The sequence below is a fragment of the Pezoporus flaviventris genome, unplaced genomic scaffold, assembly GCF_033815535.1.
Source record: "Pezoporus flaviventris isolate CSIRO_AGI_PZ_B2104156 unplaced genomic scaffold, CSIRO_AGI_Pfla_v1 ptg000002l, whole genome shotgun sequence".
Lineage (NCBI taxonomy): Eukaryota > Metazoa > Chordata > Aves > Psittaciformes > Psittacidae > Pezoporus > Pezoporus flaviventris.
The window spans coordinates 59598497-59619485 of NW_026892550.1; the positions used below are offsets into that span (position 1 = coordinate 59598497).

At 38.8% G+C, this 20989-nt stretch overlaps 1 protein-coding gene across 7 annotated transcripts in view; it reads left to right on the top strand.

The window, feature by feature from the left end:
- Positions 1-20989, top strand: part of WDFY3 (WD repeat and FYVE domain containing 3) — a 171601-nt gene that overhangs the window by 95162 nt on the left and 55450 nt on the right. For all 7 annotated transcript variants that reach the window (XM_061440880.1, XM_061480382.1, XM_061440888.1 and 4 more), the window contains 11 exons: positions 2619-2796; positions 3800-4014; positions 6193-6305; positions 7733-7964; positions 9410-9510; positions 10564-10782; positions 13448-13629; positions 15093-15324; positions 17798-17958; positions 19028-19139; positions 19560-19750. In XM_061440880.1, coding sequence (XP_061296864.1) covers positions 2619-2796; positions 3800-4014; positions 6193-6305; positions 7733-7964; positions 9410-9510; positions 10564-10782; positions 13448-13629; positions 15093-15324; positions 17798-17958; positions 19028-19139; positions 19560-19750 — 1936 coding nt within the window. The remainder of the gene's footprint in view (positions 1-2618; positions 2797-3799; positions 4015-6192; positions 6306-7732; positions 7965-9409; positions 9511-10563; positions 10783-13447; positions 13630-15092; positions 15325-17797; positions 17959-19027; positions 19140-19559; positions 19751-20989) is intronic.

A 20989-nucleotide genomic window follows, 5' to 3' on the forward strand; every position in this document is an offset into this window, starting at 1 on the left:
TTTTAGCCTTTGTTTTTACAAATTTGGATGGTTATCACTTTTGGGGAATGATATGCAGGGGGTTTATCTACAATGAATTTTACTTATTTCTTCTGAAGTGAAAATGTTATAATTCTCATCAAGGGTTGTATTTAATTATGTAATTTAGGTTCTGTTAAATTATATTTGTCATCTTCAGTACACTGCCTTTTTCCATTGTCCACTTCTTCCTTTCTTCTCCCTTAAGCAGATCATACAAAGAATGTATAAGCATGGCTAAATTTATTACAGGTTTTGTAACCTGCAACATTCAATGAATTCTTTGGCAGGATTTTGTAGGGTCTATTTTCTTGTTCCTGTCTAGAGAAAGCTTTCTGAACTGCTTTTTGTTGTTGTTTTAATGCAAGTACACCTTATATGGAAAAACTAAACCTAGAAGGTATTTTAAAATTATGTGAAAAACTTTCAGTAATACATGCTCTAAGGACACAACTTTTACTTAGATTGCTAGCAGAAAAGCAAATTGCCTAGTCTTGACTATATCCCCTTCTCAGTCTGTTGTATAGCGTGTTGAAGTCAAGGCCATTTGAGACCAGGATCACATGCTTGTTCATGAATCATACTGAGCAATGACTTGGGTTTTTATTAGGTTTTCTCTGTATACTACCCCGTTATTATCCTCACAGTTTACCTCATGAGGTGAATGTGATAGTGCAGCTCAGGATGTTAAAGGTAAAATTTGTGCTTGAAAGTGGGCAGAAGCTTGATCTTCAAGAATGCATCGGGGAGTGGAATTTTACTAGACTGAAGAGCATTCTTAAATTTATGTGGGTATTTAGTTTCTAAACTATATGCTGTAAAACTTGCATTGAGACACTCAAAGTGTCATTGGAAAGAGGTGGAAGTTTTCTTCAGATGAAAAGGAGGGCTGTTGGTTGCATGAGAATTGCCTGTGTTTCAGTCTGTTTTACAACAGACAAAAGGGTTGAGATAACATCTCTATAATATTATTACTGGTGGTTCTGCTGTACTTAATTCCATTTAGTTTTAAAAGAGTATTTTAAAGCCTTCCTATATCTGCCAGATGTTTCAATTGGTGAGTCTCCTAGAGAAGTTTAGGAAATTGACGGTTAGAGAGATTGTAAAAACACTAGGAAAATTGATTTAGTAAGTTTTTTTTTTATGTGATTGGTTACAATAGCATTGCTATACTATTTTATGTTTCTATAAATATTATCGAAATAAGTAAAGCATCAGTAGTTTCATCTTTCTTCAAAAATGGCCTTTTAAAAAGTGCCATTGGATTGTTCAGATGCCAGTTGTTGATCTGCCATGAGCCTTTTCAATAGGAATGCTTTTGCTGGAACATTATTTATCCAGCCAGTTTTCCAGCCAGCACAAGAACATCATGCTATGCTTCCTAGTGTCCTCTCTTAGGCTAAGTAACCCGTTGCTTCAGCCTTCCCCCACAAGTGACATTGATCTTTGCAGTCTGTGTGTGTTTGAGATGTAACCTTCAAGGTGTTTAGGACAGAATTGCACTTGCAGCCTTCTTCATTTCCCATCTATGTCCTATTTTTCACAGGAGCAGATTTCCTAGTTGGAAGTGCCTAATGGGTGAGGCATAGTGAGTCTCTAAGTGTTATTTCTATTAGGGTTAGGACTTAGGTAGACATCTATCATTGAGAACAGGAGAGAGGAAATGCCTTTTTCAGGTGGTCTGATAAGGAAGGGAACCATTTTTAGCTGTATTTGCTTGTAAAACAGCAGGCAATATTTCTTCAAGAAATATTGTTATATAGTTTGTTTCTTCTTACAAATAAGCATATATGATAAATACTGTGAGAATATGGATGGGTTTGGTTGGGTTTTTGGGAAGATTTTGTCTGTGGTGAGCATGAGTCTTTTGAGCTAACTTTTGCTTCTAAAGTACCATCTTGAAAGCATATGTTCAGTAAGCTGCTCATGCTGTTTGTCTGTTTGTGTGTGCTGAAAGAAGAATGGCATCAAGCCGATACCTCAGAGTTTCAATGAGCAATGTGTCTACAGCTCTCAGCACAAGTGATTGCTTCTAAGCCAGTGTGCCAAAGCCTGTTTTCCCTGGATCTGACTGAAGCAGCTTACTGTAAAACTAAATTGCCATAGCAGTCATGGACTGAGAGCATATGGACTGCTGGCACAAATATACACCGAGACCAACTTTCTCTTCCTGTAGGCTAATTAGAGATTGCCAAGAATTCTGTGGTAGCCCTTTTTATAATCAGCTGTTAATGAAAAGGAAATGGGGAGAAACCCATTCAGCCCCTAGAAGAGGCACAGCGGTAGCTTGAATGCTGATGTTGCTGTGTGCTGCCACTGCAACTAGACTGAAAAGAGGGAGGCAATAAAGGCAACCTTCAATCTCTGTAGCACCTGGGGAAAAAGACATCTGAATTCAAACATAGTTGAGAAATTGAAACAATTCCAGATTGTGTTTGGGGAAACATGTCCAACAGGTTTGAGAAGAGGAAAGCACTTGGTCTGACTGAGGGAGGAGAAGGCAGTAATGTCTATAGACAGTTCAACTTCACAGCTGTTTGAAAAATTAAAAGCTCATAACAGATGGGTGTTGTAACCATGGGATGTTTTCTATCCTGCAGGCATGCATATCATTCTGTTTCAACACCTCCTGTTTGCCCTCAGAAAAACATAGCTGATGTGAAACTCCAAACAGGACCTACATCCATACACAGCTCTGATGCAGTTATTATCCACCCTGGTGCTATGCTTGCAATGTTGGATCTTCTGGCCTCTGTTGGATCAGCTACACACCCAGAGGTAGGGAAAAATTTTACTGTCTTTGAGAGTGACTGTGAAAAAGGATGGCTATGGGAAATAGGAAAACTGATGATGTCCTCTCGGTTTTTGCTGAGAAACTAGTATGTTTTACAGACCAAAAGAATTGAGGTTCTGAGCCACTGGAGCAGGTTGCCCAGAGAGGTTGTGGCTGCCCCGTCCCTGGCAGTGTCCAAGGCCAGGTTGGACGGGACTTGGAGCAACCTGGTCTAGTGGAAGGTTTACGGGGGGTTGGAACTAGATGATATTTAAGGTCTCTTCCAACCCAAACCCAAATTCTGTGATTCTCTGATATGAATAGCTAGTGGCATAGAGGTCTGATAGAAATTGTTTTACTTCATAGACTGTTTTGTTTGTCTCTTTCAACCTCCTGGCAACAATGTAAATCTAAAGAAAGGTCTTATATGGCCATCAAGTAAGTTTCCAAGCAGTATGGTTAATTCATGTTTTCCTGATGTATTAGGTGTTAATGAGGAGGAAACAGGATTGGACATTATAGCTTGGTGTATATGTGCTGTTTGAGATAGCTGGAATATGGTCTAAGTTACAAATTGCACTGCCTGCATTGTACAATTCCCAAGCCAAAACCTCTACTGATGATTTGTATAAAGGTTTTGTCTGACATTTTTTAAGTTGCTTAAGTATTTTTTGTTGGAGATGTCTTCCCTGAAGAACAGGGAACTCACTCATTTCTGCTGGTGAAAAGTGGAGATTAGTTTAATTTATCACTATCTGAATTTTTTTCTTTACAGTGATCATGATAATCATATAACTTACCCTTTTCTATAAAGAGATGGAAGAGTCTCTTCACACACCCACACGTGCACGCCCTCCCCCAACACACACATATACACATATAAGTATAGGATGCTTTATGTATTTATTGACAATGATAGTTTCCTTTTCATTATTATGCATATGAGCTTTCATTTATTTGCCTTCTCAGCTTGTGTCTTTTCAAGTTGTGTGCTCTTCTTTATTTCAGCATGCACTGGATCTCCAGCTGGCAGTGGCAAATATCCTCCAGTCTCTAGTTCACACAGAGAGAAATCAGCAAGTCATGTGTGAAGCTGGGCTCCATGCACGGCTTCTGCAGAGATGCAGCGCTGCTCTGGCTGACGAGGACCACTCACTGCATCCTCCACTCCAAAGGATGTTTGAAAGGCTGGCATCCCAGGCACTGCAGCCAATGGTGTTGAGGTCAGAGCAATAGCATTGAAGTCCAGTTGAGCTGAGCAGCTGCCTGCACTGTTGCTAGCTGGCTGTAAATGGCTCAGATTGGTAGAAATCTAAAGTTACCCTGTGTGGTAGTGATTGCACAGGATCCCATTTGATTTCTAATCAAATAGACTGTCTTACTTCTGTTAATCAGCATGTAACCCTGGAGACTTTGGGAATTGTAGGGTTGGGGAAGAGGGAGAAGTGTTGAGCAGGGAAATCTATTTGGTGTTTTTCACAGAGATTGTATTGAAGTTAAATGCTTGCTTTCTTTTTTTGCAAATCTTGAGAGGGTATCAAAAATGCCATTCCTGGCTAGGTCCTCAGGAAGAGGAAACATGAGAATGGACTCCTTGACTTTTCTGTGCAATGTTAAATACCTTAGACTGGAAAAGCTTCAGGCCAGCAGTTTTGTTTAGCACTTTAGTTTGTGTGAAGGAAATGCAGGAATGTGATAGAAGAGTTGTCTGGAAATATCTGGGGATAAGTAGCTTTAAAAAGTTGATCTTTCTGCATGTTCACGCAAGTAGGTTTGTACATCTATGCTAGTACTAGAAAATCAAGCTTGAAAAGTTTATGAGCATACTTTGAATCATTTCTTAAATACCCACCCAATTGTATGATGGTTGCATTGCTTGCTAGATTCTGGGTCACCTTTTTGTGGTATTTCAATATAAAAAGGGGCTTATTAAAAACAAGACACATTTTACTAGGGTCTTTAGTGACAGAACAAGGGGCAAGGGTTTAAAACTAAAAGTGTGTGATTTGAGATTGGACATAGGGAAGAAACTTTTTTACAATGAGAGTCATGAGACAACCACTGGAACAGGTTGCCCAGAGAAGCTTTGGATGCCCCATCATTAAAAGTTTTCGAGCTCATGTTGGACAGGGCTTTAAGCACCCCAGTATAGTGAAAGATGTCCCAGCCCACGGCAGAGGGGTTAGACAAGATGATCTGTAAAGGTTCCTTCTGACCCAAACTATCCTGTGATGCTGGGATAAGGAAGTTCATTGTATTATCTCCTATGGGTATCTGACTGGCTGACCTGCAACCAGGACAGCTGCTCAATTCACTTCGGTGATATGCAGAATCACTTGTGACACAGCTACAAAGAAGCATGCTTGCTGGTAGTCACATCACAAGCATAGATATTGATAGCCTATGTAGCTGTAGATATAGATACTACAGTTATCTATATTTAAATCTCATGGTTTAAGCGCAGCTGGTAACTCAGAACCACGCAGCCCCTTGCTCACTCCCCCCAGGAGTCCCAAGGGTATGGGGAGGAGAATTGGAAGAATTTAACTCCCATAAGAACAATCCAGTAACAAAGGTATAACACAAAACCATTACTGCTACCACCAATAATAATAATGATAGGGGAAATAACAAGGGAAGAGAATACAGCTGCTCATCACCCACTGACCGATACCCAGCCTGACCTGAGCAGCGATATATATATACTGGGCGTGACGTACTGTGGTATGGAATACCTCTTTGGCTAGTTTGAGCAACCCAGGTGGGTCAGGTATCCTGTCTCTGCTTCCTCCCAGCTTCCCCTCCTCTCGGGCAGAGCATGAGACTCAGAAAGTCCTTGGTCAGAGTAAACATTACTGAGCAACAACTAAAAACATCGGTGTTGTCAGCCCTGTTCCCAGGCTGAAAGTCAAAACCACAGCACTGCACCAGCTACTAAGAAGGAGAAAAATGATTGCTACTGCTGAACCCAGGACAGTAGAGATGTTAATAGCTCTGTAGTGAGCACTGAGCCAAATAAGACACAGGGATAAAAACAAAGCTGAGGTCACTTACATCAGCCTATGATCTGCCTTTACACATGAGTTCAGCTTGCTGAATTTGCATCAGTGAGTGTCCTGATGTTCTCCTACAGGATGCGGCAGCCTCTTGTTAAGTCTTTGGAATTAAGAAAAGAAAGTTGGGAGCTTTATCACATTTTCTGATGTCAGCTTTTGAGATCATGGGTTCAAAACTTCCGGATGGTTTAAATGTGTTTCTTGTAATTATGCATTAGTTAATTAGTTAAAAGCTAAGCTTATTACCGTTACTGTCTTCTTTAAAAATGGTGTTAAATTTGGTGTCATTTTAGGCAAATAAATAGAAAAAATTATTTGTAAATCTTTTTTTATTTTCTTTCTTAGGGAATTTTTACGCTTGGGAAATCCTTTGAATTGCGGAGCTTGGGACAAAAAGCTGTTGAAACAGTACCGGGTGCACAAACCCAGCTCACTGAGTTTTGAACCAGAAATGAGAAGTAGGTGCTGTAGTGCTAGAAATGTGCAAGAAGAATGCTTTAACTGACATCCCTCAGTTGCACACTTACATAAGATTTGTAGATGCACATCTGTAAAAACCTGACTTAGCCCCGGCTTTGCATGAATGTGAAATCATTAGAACAGTTTGACTGGTAAAAGTTCTAAAAGTAGAGGGGATGTAGTAATTGTATTTAATATATATCCAGAGAGGTAATTATAACTCTTTTTACTTTTAGGAACAGTAACTATTAAGTATGATAGTAGCTTGCTTTTAAGTCTTGAGTAGATTCTATGATTGCAGTATTTAACAGTAAAAGGAAAAATATTTTTCTCAGATACTTTCATTTAAACATCACATGGTTATATATAATGTGTCTCATGGGTTCGGTAAGGTGTCAGCTAAAATAACTGAAATTCATACAGTAAAGCATAATTACATTTGTTTCAGCTAAACTCAAGAACGTGGCTATTAACATTACTAATAATGAAACAGAAATAGAATTAAAAAGAAACAAAAGCACAATTTATGTAATTTGGCAGAATCTCAATGTAGTAATTATTTCTCTTATTAAAGAGGTAGAAACTGGGGTTGGAATACCCACTCTTAATTATTTAAAACTCAGAAGCCCCTTTTTAACCATTCATTAATTTTTCATGGTAAATATTCACAATGGGTTTACTTCATTGCTCACTTTTAATGTGTTTATTTCTTAGTAAACTGGAAATCTGTAATAGCATGTGGTCAGCATGTGTTGAATTATGATCACATGGTAACTTAAAAATTTTAAAGAAAAAGGATAGATTTACATTAGCTTTTTTAAAAAAAAATGGAGGAGGTGACACTACAACAACTGAGTTTCAGCTTTAGTCCTGGAAATAACACTGTGGGAAGGTATTCACAATGTATTTTGATAGGATATTCACTATATTCCTAGATTATAGATACACAGACATATGATTACGCAATGGAAATTTTCATTGTATTTTTGGGTGGTATCCTGACATGGGAGTGTCTGATAGAATTCATATTCTATCAGCAGTTACGCATCAGCTCTGACTTTCACACTGGAAAGTTACATCTGTTTCCCAGTCGTTCAATAAATCAGTTTGATAACAACTCCACTGAATATCTGTAACCATCAGATTGCTTCAGCTGATCCAAATCTCTCTTCCACATGTGCTCTTTACTATTGTTACCCATGAGTTTTAGAGCTTGGCTGATTTGTAGCATAGGAGAGTCTCAGTAAAGGGTAATACAAAGGAAATTGATAGTTTCCAAAGCATGGGATATTTATTTCTATTTATTTTCAATTGGTGTTTGACAATTCAGCTATTGCCCTAGAAACAGTACTTGAAAAGTATGAGTAAATAGCCTGAAAATGCCTCCCTTTTGCAATGCTGTGTTCTTTCTTGGCTTCTACTGTAGATAGCATGGTTACCTCAATGGAAGGTCTGGGTTCTGACAGTGTCTTCAGTTTGCATGAAGACAGCCACTATCGGATAAGCAAGAGCCTGCTCAAGCCAGCAGAAGGGAGCACAGTACCCCTGACGAGAGTGAAGTGTTTGGTCTCCATGACAACCCCACATGATATCAGGCTTCACGGATCGTCAGTTACGCCAGCATTCATTGAGTTTGACACTTCTCTTGAAGGGTTTGGGTAAGGTCCCACAGTGCTCTCTAATAAGATGGGCACAGTGCACTATTTTCTTACTTTCTTCTTTCAGAGAAATACTTGTAATTTTTAATGGACTGTTTGCAAACCAGAAACGAATTCTTTGTAGGAAGGAAAGGAATAATTCAAGCTACATAAATTTCCACTCTTATTCATTAACGCCTTGAAACAAATGCTTGCTTGCCATCTGTGAAAGTAGAAGTAGGTATGTATCTAAACGTTGATAGCACCCTCTCTGTTCTGGATTTCACCTGCCTTTTAAAACAAAGGAATACCAACATACCCTTGTAGAAACTGATTAGTTGCTAGGATTTATGTGCATGGATTTATTTGGATGGCCTATATGTTCTGAAGCCCACTTAAAATTGCTGAAGAACTTGAAATGTGGAAATGGGCAATTTGGAAATACAAGTAAAACAGAGAAGGCAGCTATGTTGAGTTCAAAGAACTGGAAAAAAATTATTAAAAACTGGAGGCGTAATCTAAATATACTGCTTAACTAATTTTTTCTTTTAGCACCCAGTATTGCCTTTACTTACTTTTTTTCTCTTAACACTTGTTGAGTGAGGTGCTTTCATTTTCAAAAGGGAAGAAGTAGAACATAATGAGAGCTGTAATCAAAAGGAAGATGACAGTGACCAGAACCATGGACTGCTGTTGCTTTCAAGACGGGTGGTCAAGTTAACTCTTTATAGCTTACATGAGAACAAAATAACTTCTAGTTCTGTCAGGCAGCTCAGCTACATTGTACTTACACAAGTCTGCTGAAGTGTAAATGTCAACAAAATGATGATTCTTCATCAAGTGGAAGAGCAATCATTTTGTCTCTGATAAGATAATTTATGCAAACTGGAAGCTGAATTCCTGTGGCGATTCACTTGAGCTCAGGTAGGCTTGTCACTGAAACCGTCTGGGCTCTTACAATCTTTTAGTACCTAAGGGACATATTCATATCTGTTTCCATTGTGTCCTCAGCATCACTGGCTCTTGTAAGGACCAAACAGCTAATTTGTAACATTACACAGTAACATTACTGTGAGAGCTTACACACTTAAAATAAGGACACTAGTATGCAGTTACCAGATCCTTTTAATATTTAGCTAAGCCAGTCTATTTGAGAGCCCAGAATGTCTCAAAGTCTGAAGCGAGTTATGGTCACTCACAGAGCCCCTTGTGCTATGGAGCCACATTAGCATAAGTCTTTGTGCCTTTACAACAAAGACATACCCTGCCAGAGCTCTTTGAACTGGAGGTAGTTTAGCTTCACAAAGAGAAATCTTGACAATTTGTTTCTAATTTTCATAAATACAATCAAGGAGAGAGATTGTGTGCTTATGATGCATTTTCCTAGGCTATAGTTAGTTTGAATTGAACTCCGATTATATTGACTTTAATAGACTCTGATGTGTTACTGGTCTTCTCTTTAACAGTTGCCTCTTCTTGCCAAGTTTGGCTCCTCATAATGCACCTACAAATAATGCTGTTACAACAGGACTTATTGATGGTGCAGTTGTCAGTGGAATCGGAACCGGTAAGTACTCAAGTATGACTGTTAGCAGTGTTTTGTGTCCAGTGTTTAGTTCTCTTGATAGTTTTTTGTTAGCCGTGAAGTGATATTACGATGTTGGATGTTACACACTCACAATTGAGAATTTCTTAAGTCTTTTTTGTGTGTGTTCCGATTGCTTTTTGCCCCCAAGTCAATGAAAAGCAATATAAAATCCAAATGTGTGATTGCTTTAAAATACAAGGCTTTCACCAGCAGGTTAAGTTGTAATCAAGAAAGGTGTATGAATAATGAAACTGGATGCATTAAGAAGTTGAGGTACTAGTGTGAAGAGCATAGGAATTGTGGTATGAATTGTAACTGTGTACTTGTGGCTTTGTTGTGCTGAATTCTTGCCTGAATTTATTACAGTTGTAGTTACATTGTCACAAAAGTCCCATCAAAATTGTTTGCTATCCCTTGTGCTTGTTCACTGTAGGTTGTTACCTTACAGGAACCTGGTGTGCTGCAGGGTTAATTCAACATCACTACTTAGTTAAAAATGCTGTTAAGTCTAAAAACTAAGTTGAAGGTTTACTGGAGTAAGATGGAATTGGTGTTATATACTGCTCGAAGTCTGTGAGCTCTTCATTCTGTGAGAGCACCCAAGGAGGTGAAATGGGGTCAGGTGTATGTGGTAGAGAGATCTTCAGTGAGTCACACTTACAGAAGAAGAATCTCATCAAGATATTAGCAGTTTCTGAGGGCCTGATCCATTTCCACTTTTTTGTCTAGGGGATTGAAACTAGGTTGTTCTGAACAAGCACAGCTTCAGAGTTGGTTTGGTTTTAGAATAGGAGGAAATAGTATGCAATTATTGCTTTACTTTGTTTTGAAAGAAACCCCTGCAGTGTAGCTTTATGTGGCTTTTCCTCCAAGCTTGATTCAGAAATGAAAGAAATAATATTGAAGTCTGTGAAGGAAAGGCTGAAGAAAGCACACCTGGTATCAACTGAGCTGCTAAGAAAAAAGGAACAGGTAGATATCTTAAGTACTAGCTACTGTAGCTGTATAATGGGCTTTCATTTTTGTTTTTAGGTGAAAGATTTTTCCCACCACCATCTGGTTTAAGCTACTCAACTTGGTTTTGTATTGAACATTTTAGTACACCTCCTAATAGCCATCCTGTGAGACTTCTTACTGTAGTGCGGCGTGCAAACTCCTCAGAGCAGCATTATGTATGCCTTGCCATTGTCCTCTCAGCAAAGGACCGGTCACTGATTGTTTCAACTAAAGAAGAATTACTTCAAAATTATGGTAAGACTTGGGTGGTGTTATCATCTGATCCTGACAGTATTATGGGAATGCGACAGGAAGTTTAATTGGAACCTAGTATCTAGGAGAATTGTGTGTGATGGAACTTCAGTTGCAGCTTCACCAGCTCCTAATGGGTTTTGAGTGGAAAAATACAAAATGTAAGTGTTCTTGTAGAAATCAAGGAACTTTCTAATTTCCAAAGAAGATTCCATATCTGCATATAAAGAAGTTTTTTTTCCAAAATCACAAGTTGATTTGAAGGAGGAATTACATCATTGGTTCTGAAAGGTGTTTGCCTTTTATTTATCTATTTTATTTATCTATCTGAAAGTGATCAGTTATTCCACTTTATGTTTTAACCCTGTGATCAGTTTTCACAAAGAGGTTGTAGTAGACTTTGTAGAAAGACTTTGTTCAGTTTCTTTCATCAAAGGTGGAATTACGGGAGGTACAGTGAAGGTCTTAAGTGACTCTGAGCCCAGTGAATTTGCTGGAGAGAGCTATTGGTGTGGTCGGGTTTCAGGCTTAGCTGTCTCCTGCCTTGTCCTCAATCAGAGCCTCCAAAACAAGTCAGTTTTGACAGGCCATTTATGCACTGTGGCTGTGGAAGAGCTGAGAGGATCAGCACAGTGTTCTAAGAAATTTCAGGCTTAGCTTTTCACCAGACTAACACAATGTGTTACAAGTGGTTATCAAAGATCTGTTTCTGCTTCTGTTCTTTCCTTTTGAGTGGCAGACCCTAATAAAGAATTCATACAACTGTTGTTATTTTTAAAATCCCAAATAGCAAAGCAAACTGTTGTAGAATATTCCTTATTTTCATGATAAGTGGACATTCTCTCATAAACTGCAGTAGCTCCTCTTAGTGTAAGTCAGGTTCAAAACCTAAAACTAGAGAGCTGAAGCTCCATAGTATAAGGAAGGAACTAAATCTCTCAAATTCCAAAGATATTGATGGGAGTTTCTTTCTCAGAAGACTGAATTCTTGTAAGAGAGAATGAAATAAGCTTATCTTCATATTAATTGCTTTAGTCTGCACTAGAGCTATAGATTGTGTGGTTTTAGTTTGTAAGCCCCTATTATCTAACTCTTTAAAAGAGACTGGATTTGAAGAGGCTTTGTCAGAGAATATCTGAAGGTCTCTGACTACGAAGACTATTTTTTAATTGAATGGGATATTTTGCTTTATGGGAGCACCACCCTGCTGTGGATAAGTCATCTTTGGTGGTGTACCTGCCTTCAAGTGCAGAGCAAGTAAGTACCTGAAGAACTGAGATGGCAGGCCCAGCAGTGCAGGGACTGGAAATACTGAGAGTATAGTGTAAAAATAAATGGGGGTGTTTTAAGGATCCTTCTTGTGATTTTGCTTAAAGGTGTTTGGCTGAGAAAAAGAATGTGAATTTATTTTTGTATCTGAAGATTAGTTCCAAGAATGCTGCTTTTATCATTTTTCTCGTGCTATTTCTAAAGAAATTAGTGTTCTCCTTGTGCAGACAGCTGTTGAGGTAGGAGGATTAGTGGTTTCTTTTCCTTCAATATGAAAGAATGAAGAGAGATACAAAAACCTCCTGTTTTCTATTGAAGTATTCCTTGGTGGAGAATTTTATTTTCCAGCTTTGTCTAGGGGGAAAAGGTGGGGGGCTTTCAAGTAGAGCGTGATAGAGCATGGGTCATTCTGCTTTGTGATGGAGAAGCTAATGCACCTGCAAACTCATCATGCCCTCTGGTATGATATTAAAGGATGCCTTTTAGAGAAATCAAAGAATTGTGTGCTGAGAAGTGAAGTTCATTTCAACATTCAGGAGAAGAGAATTCAGCACCCATTAGTGAAGGCAGACCTGGGAAATGCTTGAAGAGTATAAATGGGTGATTGGGAGATAGGTGATTAGCAGCTTGTGGTTTGCAACCACTGCAGAGAGGCTGGGAGCGGGTTGGTCTGTCTGTAGGGCAGGCATCTGTTTCCCACTCCTTTCACTGCTGTCCCTGCAGGGCACAGCTGAGCCAGCAGCCAGGCAAGTGGTGCCTCTGGTAAACACGTGAGAGAGAGAAAAACACTGCATGGAGTGAGGAACAAGGGGGGAAAATGAGAGAAAGTACCCTGAGGATGTGAAGCTGAGAACAGGAGGGGAGGGGTTCTTCACGCACAGGGACCCCCCCCGCTGCCCCTCAGAGGACTACACTAGAGCAGGTAGCAGGGCCTGTGGAGGAGACCATGGTGAAGCAGGGAAAAGTGTTAGGAGAAAGTCTGGGAAGTATGGGTATCTTTCCTCCAGAGTGTGAGAAAAGTGAAATATAGCTCTGTAGGTTTGGAGAGACATCTGTTATTTCTTGCTGAATACTGCTGTAAAAACAATTTTAGAAAACCAACAAAAGATCTGTGACTTGCATGATGGCATGAGGAAGTTAGTAAAAACTTGAGCAAACTAGTTATTTCAGCTAAAATTTTTCATTCTTTCAGTTCCTGTATTTGAAAGTCATTCTTGTTAAGCATATGATTTTGTTCATATCTTGTTAATTGTATTTTTGTTAACTACATGCTATCTAAAAAACTGGCTTTAATGTATTGCTGTAGATTGTTTTGCAGAAAGTCCAATGACGCATTTGTCTATTTTAAGTTTCTGATAACATTTCTACTGGTGCGCACTAATTGGTACTTTTCCTTTAGTTGATGACTTCAGTGAAGAATCATCATTTTATGAAATTCTTCCCTGTTGTGCCCGTTTCCGTTGTGGTGACCTCATTGTGGAAGGCCAGTGGCATCACCTAGTTCTGGTCATGAGTAAGGGCATGCTAAAGAACAGCACAGCTGCACTCTACCTTGATGGACAGCTTATTAACACTGTTAAGGTAAACTAATTTTTCAAATCCTCATTTTTACTCATTGGAGAGATTTCTGTCTGTGCATATATATGCACAAACTCCATACAAAACAAGAGCAAAACTAGCATACTCCTTTTTCCCTGAAAAACAACAACAAAGCAAACCCACAAAATGAGGAGCTTTGCAAAAAGGGGTCTTTGCTCACTACATAGCCCAGAGCCAGCTCTAGTCCTTTTAAAAGAAGATAACAAATACTTTCTCAGGCATGAGCAATAATAACACTAAAATGAAGTGGACATGTTGCATTGGATGTGAGGCAAGAGTGGCAAGGCTATGCTGCTAACCAGATTAATTACGAGTATCATAAAAAGCTGAAGATGACTTATCCTAGGACCATGTAGCAGATCTATCTTTGAATAACAGGGAGATTACAGAGTAAGCTTTGCGGATATATTCAGGTTGTAGCTTTCCCAACCTTCTTGCCACCCCAGAAATAGTATCCCCTTGCCAGTGGTAGCTGCTGAGATGTCCAGTGTTGTTGTTAGATGATTGTAGATGAACACATTTAGTTGTAAAGTATTTTGTGGTTAGGTGGAAGAAACTGGGAGACTAAGAGAGCAGTGAAGAGCACTGCAGACCTGTCCACTGAGCACAAAGTATTCTGGACCAAAGAGCATTTGGCATCTGGCAGGTGGTCCTTAAGAGTGTAAGCTAAACCTGGTTTGGGGTGCAAATTAGCTGGCATTACTATACTGCTATAGTATAAACATATAAATGTTACTATATTGCTATGGGTAAAACAATATTTTGTCTTTCAAATTTTACTTTTCAGTCTTTCTTTTGCAGAAAGAGGACTATAGTCACTTGTTCTTATGGGAGTAATACATGAGCCCTTATCTGGCCATACATACATGATTACATTCAATAGCTGTTAGCAGATTTTTTACAAGATAGAAAATGCCTGTGAGATTGTTATCATCCTTACATATAGGCCAGCATCTTACTCAAGTATTTGTCTTAACTGCCAACTGAAAATCTTATAAAACTGAGTTCATCACATTTGCACTTCAGCACAGAACAGTATAGTTACCAAAGGCATGTCTTCAGTCGTTGAAAAAGGAGAACACATGTTTTTGAGATCATCTTATTGCTTTATGCAAATAATAATGACTGTCATAGAGCACCATGGTTTTAGAATCAAGATACAGCCTAGTTCATTAGCGTTTTTAAGCACAGAACTGGCATGTTCTCATACTTTTTTTCCATACACACCTTCAGCTTTTGAAAGCCACTTAACCTCTGATCTTTGCGTTTACCTTCTGTTTCATCTTCTTCACCGACTTTTGCTGTATGGTACCATACATGACATAGCAATCATTTGGTACATCCCCTGGTTTGCAAAATGCTTTCCTGGATTTCTGACCTGCCTACTTTCTTTTCATAGTACCCATGCTTTCGCAATAACTTTGCCATATTTTTGTCCCTTACAGCTTCACTATATTCATAGCAGTCCTAGTGGGTCTGGTTCTGCCAACCCGCCTGTGGTCAGCACTGTTTATGCCTATATTGGTACACCACCCGCACAACGCCAGCTCTCTTCATTAGTGTGGCGGTTGGGCCCTACACATTTCCTGGAGGAAGTTTTGCCCGCCCCAGGTGTCAGCACCGTTTATGAGCTGGGACCAAATTACGTCGGAAGCTTTCAAGCAGTATATGTACCATGTAAGTACAGTTCAAATGGCAGCTAGTAATGTGGCCTAGGTGTAGTGGAATCTCTTGTGTGCATGTTGGCAGAAGAGGTAAGAATGGAAAGTATGCAGAGAGAAAAAGCTAGCTGCTTATAGAAAGATTAGTAGCTCTATTGACAAGGATGATAGAAATCCAAATTACTGTTTTAATGTACTTCTGGTAGTTCTTATACTGAGGTATGAAAGAAGTGCTTGTGTTCCTCACTTTGGTTTTAAACCAGTTAGAAATGCTTAAATCTATTTATCTGTAGAAAGTGAAATTGGAAAGGCATTTTAACGTACCGGTTTCTAGTGATAACATTTGCAAATCTGTGATGTAGTCTGTACTTTAAATGCAGCTGTCTTGAAATGTCATGGTTTAGAGGGGCCTAAGGAGGTCAGCTGTTAAAAAAATTAGCAAACCAGGAGGGATTGTGTGGCAGCAGGTAGTTTTTATGCATTGGTTGCAAACAGATATGGGCAATTCTGTTAATTTTTTTTTTTAGTTTTAGTGTTTGAAATTGGGGTATTGAACACAAAAAGATGGGAATAACTTTGTTAGAAATGTGTGTCCATAGTCCTGCTTTTAAATATTCAGACAACAGATTCTGCATTAGCTCTGGTAAGATCCATTGTCAGTAGTGAGATTTTCCTGTTCTGTAGAGCTCCCTGTCTTCCCGTGCTCTTTGCTTTACCTGGCTATCACAGGGCTTTTCAGTGAAGCAAATAAAAATGGGGAACATATCAAGCTGTCTTGTCCTTGTGTTGTCTTTCCCCATGAGGACCGTAACGCTCTCCAGCTCTTTTGGAGAGAAACTGTCACCATCTCAAGAAAGGAGGCAGTGAGTAATGAGAGAAGTACAGAGAGTGCAAAAAGTTTTACTTTTCATGGTGAAAGCTTTCCCTGGAGTAGTGACAGACACCCTCACACCCCCAAATGTCACTGATGTTCAGGCTGTGAGAGAATGAAGTATCATGAAAAAGAAGGTAGGTTTCCTTGTCCACCTTGAATGAAAAATATTAGGGGATTGAATTTTGTCATGTACAGGTCTGTCACATACTTGTTTTTTTGACAGCTAGACAAACCTGGCAAGCAACTGTGGATTTAGGTATCTGCTAGTCAGTTATATTTTCTCCTGAAAGGCATTTTGACTGGTGGTTTGCAAGTTTTAAGTACCGAAAAAGCAAATTCTGTGAATGTGATTTTTTTTTTTTTTATTCACTTCTGAGAATTGAAGGTCTTCCTGCCTTTATGCTAGGGCCATGTTCACCAGGAAAGGCCAGAGTAACTTCAAAGAATTCTTTATTTTTTGAACATACAGATGTTTTCCAGTGTGGCAGTGTATTTCTCCTGCAAAGATTCGCTCAGTTTTTTGTATTTTGGGAGAAGTCTGCTCCAGAACAAAGGGCTTCTATTTGGGGCTCAGCTTTTGTTCACATTATGTGCACCATGCCAAACCCTAAGGAGTCTGATAGGGAAAAGACCCCTCAGAGAGCAGTTATTTGTTCAGAAGGAATTCCTTTCTTTGCTGAAATAGAGGAATGTTCTCAGGGCATCTGTGTGAGTGAGGTTCCAATGAGGATTTCATTTGTGGGGAAACTAAGAATTCTGAAACTTGGCAGAGACTTGACTCTGGTTCAATAAGTGATGTAGACATCCAGCTTCTCACTTGTTTAGTGTTAGGTGAGAAGCCTTCATGCTTTTTTAATTCTGTTAATGTGTTTCACTGGAGTTGTAGACACCTTTTGACCTGCAGTGAAGATGCAGAAGTGAATCTCGGTGTTGAGATTTCAGGTGCTGAGATTTTTCACACTGACTGAGTGTTGTAGACAGCTGTCAGTCATAATGTTTGCAGTGCCTCACAAGAAGCATCCGTGTTTGGAGCAGTGGATATAAAGTATTAAAGATACATTTATATATTCTCTTCAATGCTGTCATGGTTTAACCCTAGCCAGCCAACTAAGTTTTCCTAGCAAACCACTATAAAAAGCCTGTTGTCATAAAGATGCAGATGTACCGAATAGTTCTCTGGTTTTGGATTATTTTGGTTTTCTTTAGGTGGAAAGGAAAGTGAACAACCCCTTAGGCTGTACACAAATAGAGTAGAGGAGTAATGTTGCCTTCCAAGAATTCAAATGAGGAAGCACCACATCTTCTATTGCTTGGCCAAGCCACAAGCTGCCAGTTGCTTTTACAGGTTGATATTGTAGACATTCTTGAAAGGAAATGTTTGCTGTGCATTACCCATTTATCTTAAATAGCCGATTTATTCCATGACTCACATGCTATCAAAGTATTCTTCAGTACAGTGAGAAAGTATGCAAAGACAGTATCACATCTCAGCTATTTGTAAAACCTTTCTGTATATTCTCTATATTGTACCGATTCTGCGATATAATTTGTTCTTGAAACTGAAAAGAAAAACAGTGCTATTACTGAAATGAACTTTTTTTGCTTTGAATTTAAGGCAAAGATTCAAAGTCTGAAGGAATCAGCCCCTCTCCAGTATCTTTGGTACCAGAAGAGAAGGTCTCCTTTGGTCTCTATGCACTGTCAGTTTCTTCATTTACAGTGGCAAAAATAAGGAAAGTTTACAACAAGTTGGATAGTAAAGCTATTGCCAAACAGGTATGTTGGGAAATGAGTTGGTTAATACCTAGTACTTGTTTTGTCATTTCTTTTAGCTTCTTTCAAGGCAATTTTCACAAGGCTACCAGGAATAATAATCTACTTGTGAAAAAGGTTGCCCATAATCACATTTATGGGTTTTTAATTTCTTTTTTTTTAAGAGATTGTACTCCTAGATTTTATTTGCATTCCTGAAGTTACTAATAACTACATATATTAGCACCTTTTAGAGGCATTTGGCTTTTAATGTAGATGACAGTTGTAGTCCTTTTGAAAAACAGTTAAAATTGTATTGTTGAACATATATTCAGGAGAATGTATTTCTCTTGTTGCAGATGAACAAAGCTGGTAGTTTAGTACTCTGACCATGATTCAGATTTGGAAACCAGAATATTGGTTTACATTTTTTTCTTCAGAGTATCTTAAAAGTCAATGAAATATTTATTCAAAAGACCATCTATGAAGATAGGCTGAGAGATTTGGGGTTGTTCAGCCTGAAGGATAGATTCAGGAAGACCTTATTGCAGCTTTTCAATACATAGGGAGGGCTTATAAGAACAAGAGAGAAAGACATTTTACCAGGGCATGTAGTCACAGGACAAAGGACAATGGTTTTAAACTGAAATAAGGTGGATTTAGATTGGGCATAATGATGAAACATTTTACAATAAGGTTGGTGAGACATGGGTACAGATTGTCCAGAGAAGCTGTGAATGCCCCATTCCTGGAAGTGTTTAAGCTCATGTTGGATGGCACTTTGAGCAACCTAATTCAGTGGAAGATTTCCCTACCCAAAGGAGGGGGACTGGAATAGATAATTTTTAAAGGTCCCTTTCAACCTAAACTTTTCTGTTATCTGGTGGGATTATTTTTAAAGTTGGATTAATCTTCCTTAAACTTTGGGGACTGGAGATTCCACTTTAGAGAATGTCTTAATGACTCTACCATAGTTCTATTTTGTTATATGTTACTCTTAATCACAGGAGGCAAACACACAAGACATGTTTATGCTTGCATAAAAAAAAACCTTCCCTTTAGCTCCTGTTTTTTTTGTTGGATTTTTTTTCAGCTGGCAATTTCTTCTCATGAAAATGCCACACCTGTGAAGCTGCTACATAACTCAGCAGGGCATTTGAATGGACCCGCACGCTCCATTGGTGCAGCTTTGATAGGATATTTAGGTGAGCTGAGCACTTGAGAATTATTATATTTCAAAATTATTAATTGCTTGTCAATAAGAACTCAGGTCTAGAAGATGTCACTTAATTGATGAATGTTAATGGTACATTAATTTTTTTTAACATTTTTAAATGTTGTGGGCATACTATCTTTTCTTTTGTCTTTGTTACGAACATGGGATGATTGTTTCAGTTTATATAAGTCTTCATTATGAAAATATACTTAATTACTTTACCCTAGGTCATGAATTATTTTCTAGTGCAGTATTTCCTCCACCTTCTCTTCTGAGGTATCAAAGTTCTTCTAGTGATGCTATTTTCATAATTCAAACAATGATAGAATGCAAATCAATGCATGTGTTCGCAGTGATTTCCTAGAAGAATTAGGATTTATTTTTATTTATTTTCTCTGTCTATGCTCAGGTGTAAGAACATTTGTCCCCAAGCCTGTGGCCACTACACTGCAGTATATTGGTGGAGCTGCTGCTATTTTGGGACTTGTAGCAATGGCATCAGATGTAGAAGGGTTATATGCAGCTGTGAAGGCCTTGGTCTGTGTGGTAAAGAGCAATCCACTAGCCAGCAAAGAAATGGAAAGAATCAGAGGTTATCAGGTATGTAAGAAGTCTTAAAACAGACCAGGCTGATTCAGTTTCACTGGCTGTCTTAGCAGTTCCTGTGGAAACTCCTTGTTGTGGTGTGTTAACCTGAGTTTCTGCTCTTAAGTTTACTGAGCTCTTGGCTAATTGTCATAGGTGAATTATTTAGGGTGGCTTTTAAAGGAGAGGGTGGAAAGTTTTGCTAAGCAATTGTACACATTAGGTGCTTTGCTGAAACTGAGCCTTCATTAATAGCAAGGAAGAGCACAACTATGGCATTTAGATAATTCTTTTCCCAGGATTATGAACCCAACCCTACAAGCCCTCCATGATCGGGGAGCTCCTGTCTCCTTGATTGGCCAGCAAGAGAGGAGGACAGACAAATGAAGAAAACTAAACAAGTAGACTCCTGAAAGCATCATTTTGAGGACCGCACAGACCTTATAGTTAGTGATGCTGTTTGCTTTCAAGCTCAAGACTTCTTAATTATCCATCAGGATGGGGAAAGTATAATTAGTTATGCAGAAGGATTGGTTGACTGACTTGAAAAGATCTTCACATGACCAATGCATTTTACATTTTTTGTGAAGACTGCTTTACTGGAAGGGGAAGTTTGTTCTGTGTTTTGGGCAGCATATTTACAAACCTTGTAATGCTAATGGCTAGTATAGTTATTATAAGCATAGTATTCTATGTAGCCTGTTACAGACATGGCTTACTTTGGTCAAACAGACCTAGACAGTGTCTTCTTTAAACCTTAAGCAGTCAGTGGATCATTACATATGACCTTACATTCCACTTGTATTGACCTCAGCAAATAGCATGGTTTGAGAGAGATTCCCAGAAATCCTTATTTCCTTAGTAATGTTTCAAGGAAGATGGTGAAGCTGAACAGGCCAGTATGTTAAGAGTTTCACAAGTATGCATCAGAAGACAAGAAATAGTAATAGTACATTTGGCAATTGATTCTTTCCTAGCCCTGATTTTAAGAAGTTAGAGTAGAAATGAGGATTGTAAGGATGACATCTATGGTGATGCCTAGAGCAACAAAGGGCAGCAATGAAAAGGAAAGTCAGGCTTGTTCAGTTTTATCTTGTCATGGTTACTTTTTCAGTGCCTAGATACTGTCTAAAATTTAGAACAGATGTTTTCTGAGCCGGAGGGTGTCCTAGATATGCTCCTTTCTAATCAACTGTAATGCCACTTTCAAGCTATTTCAAGAGGATCAACTATCAGACATAGTTTAAGGGCCTT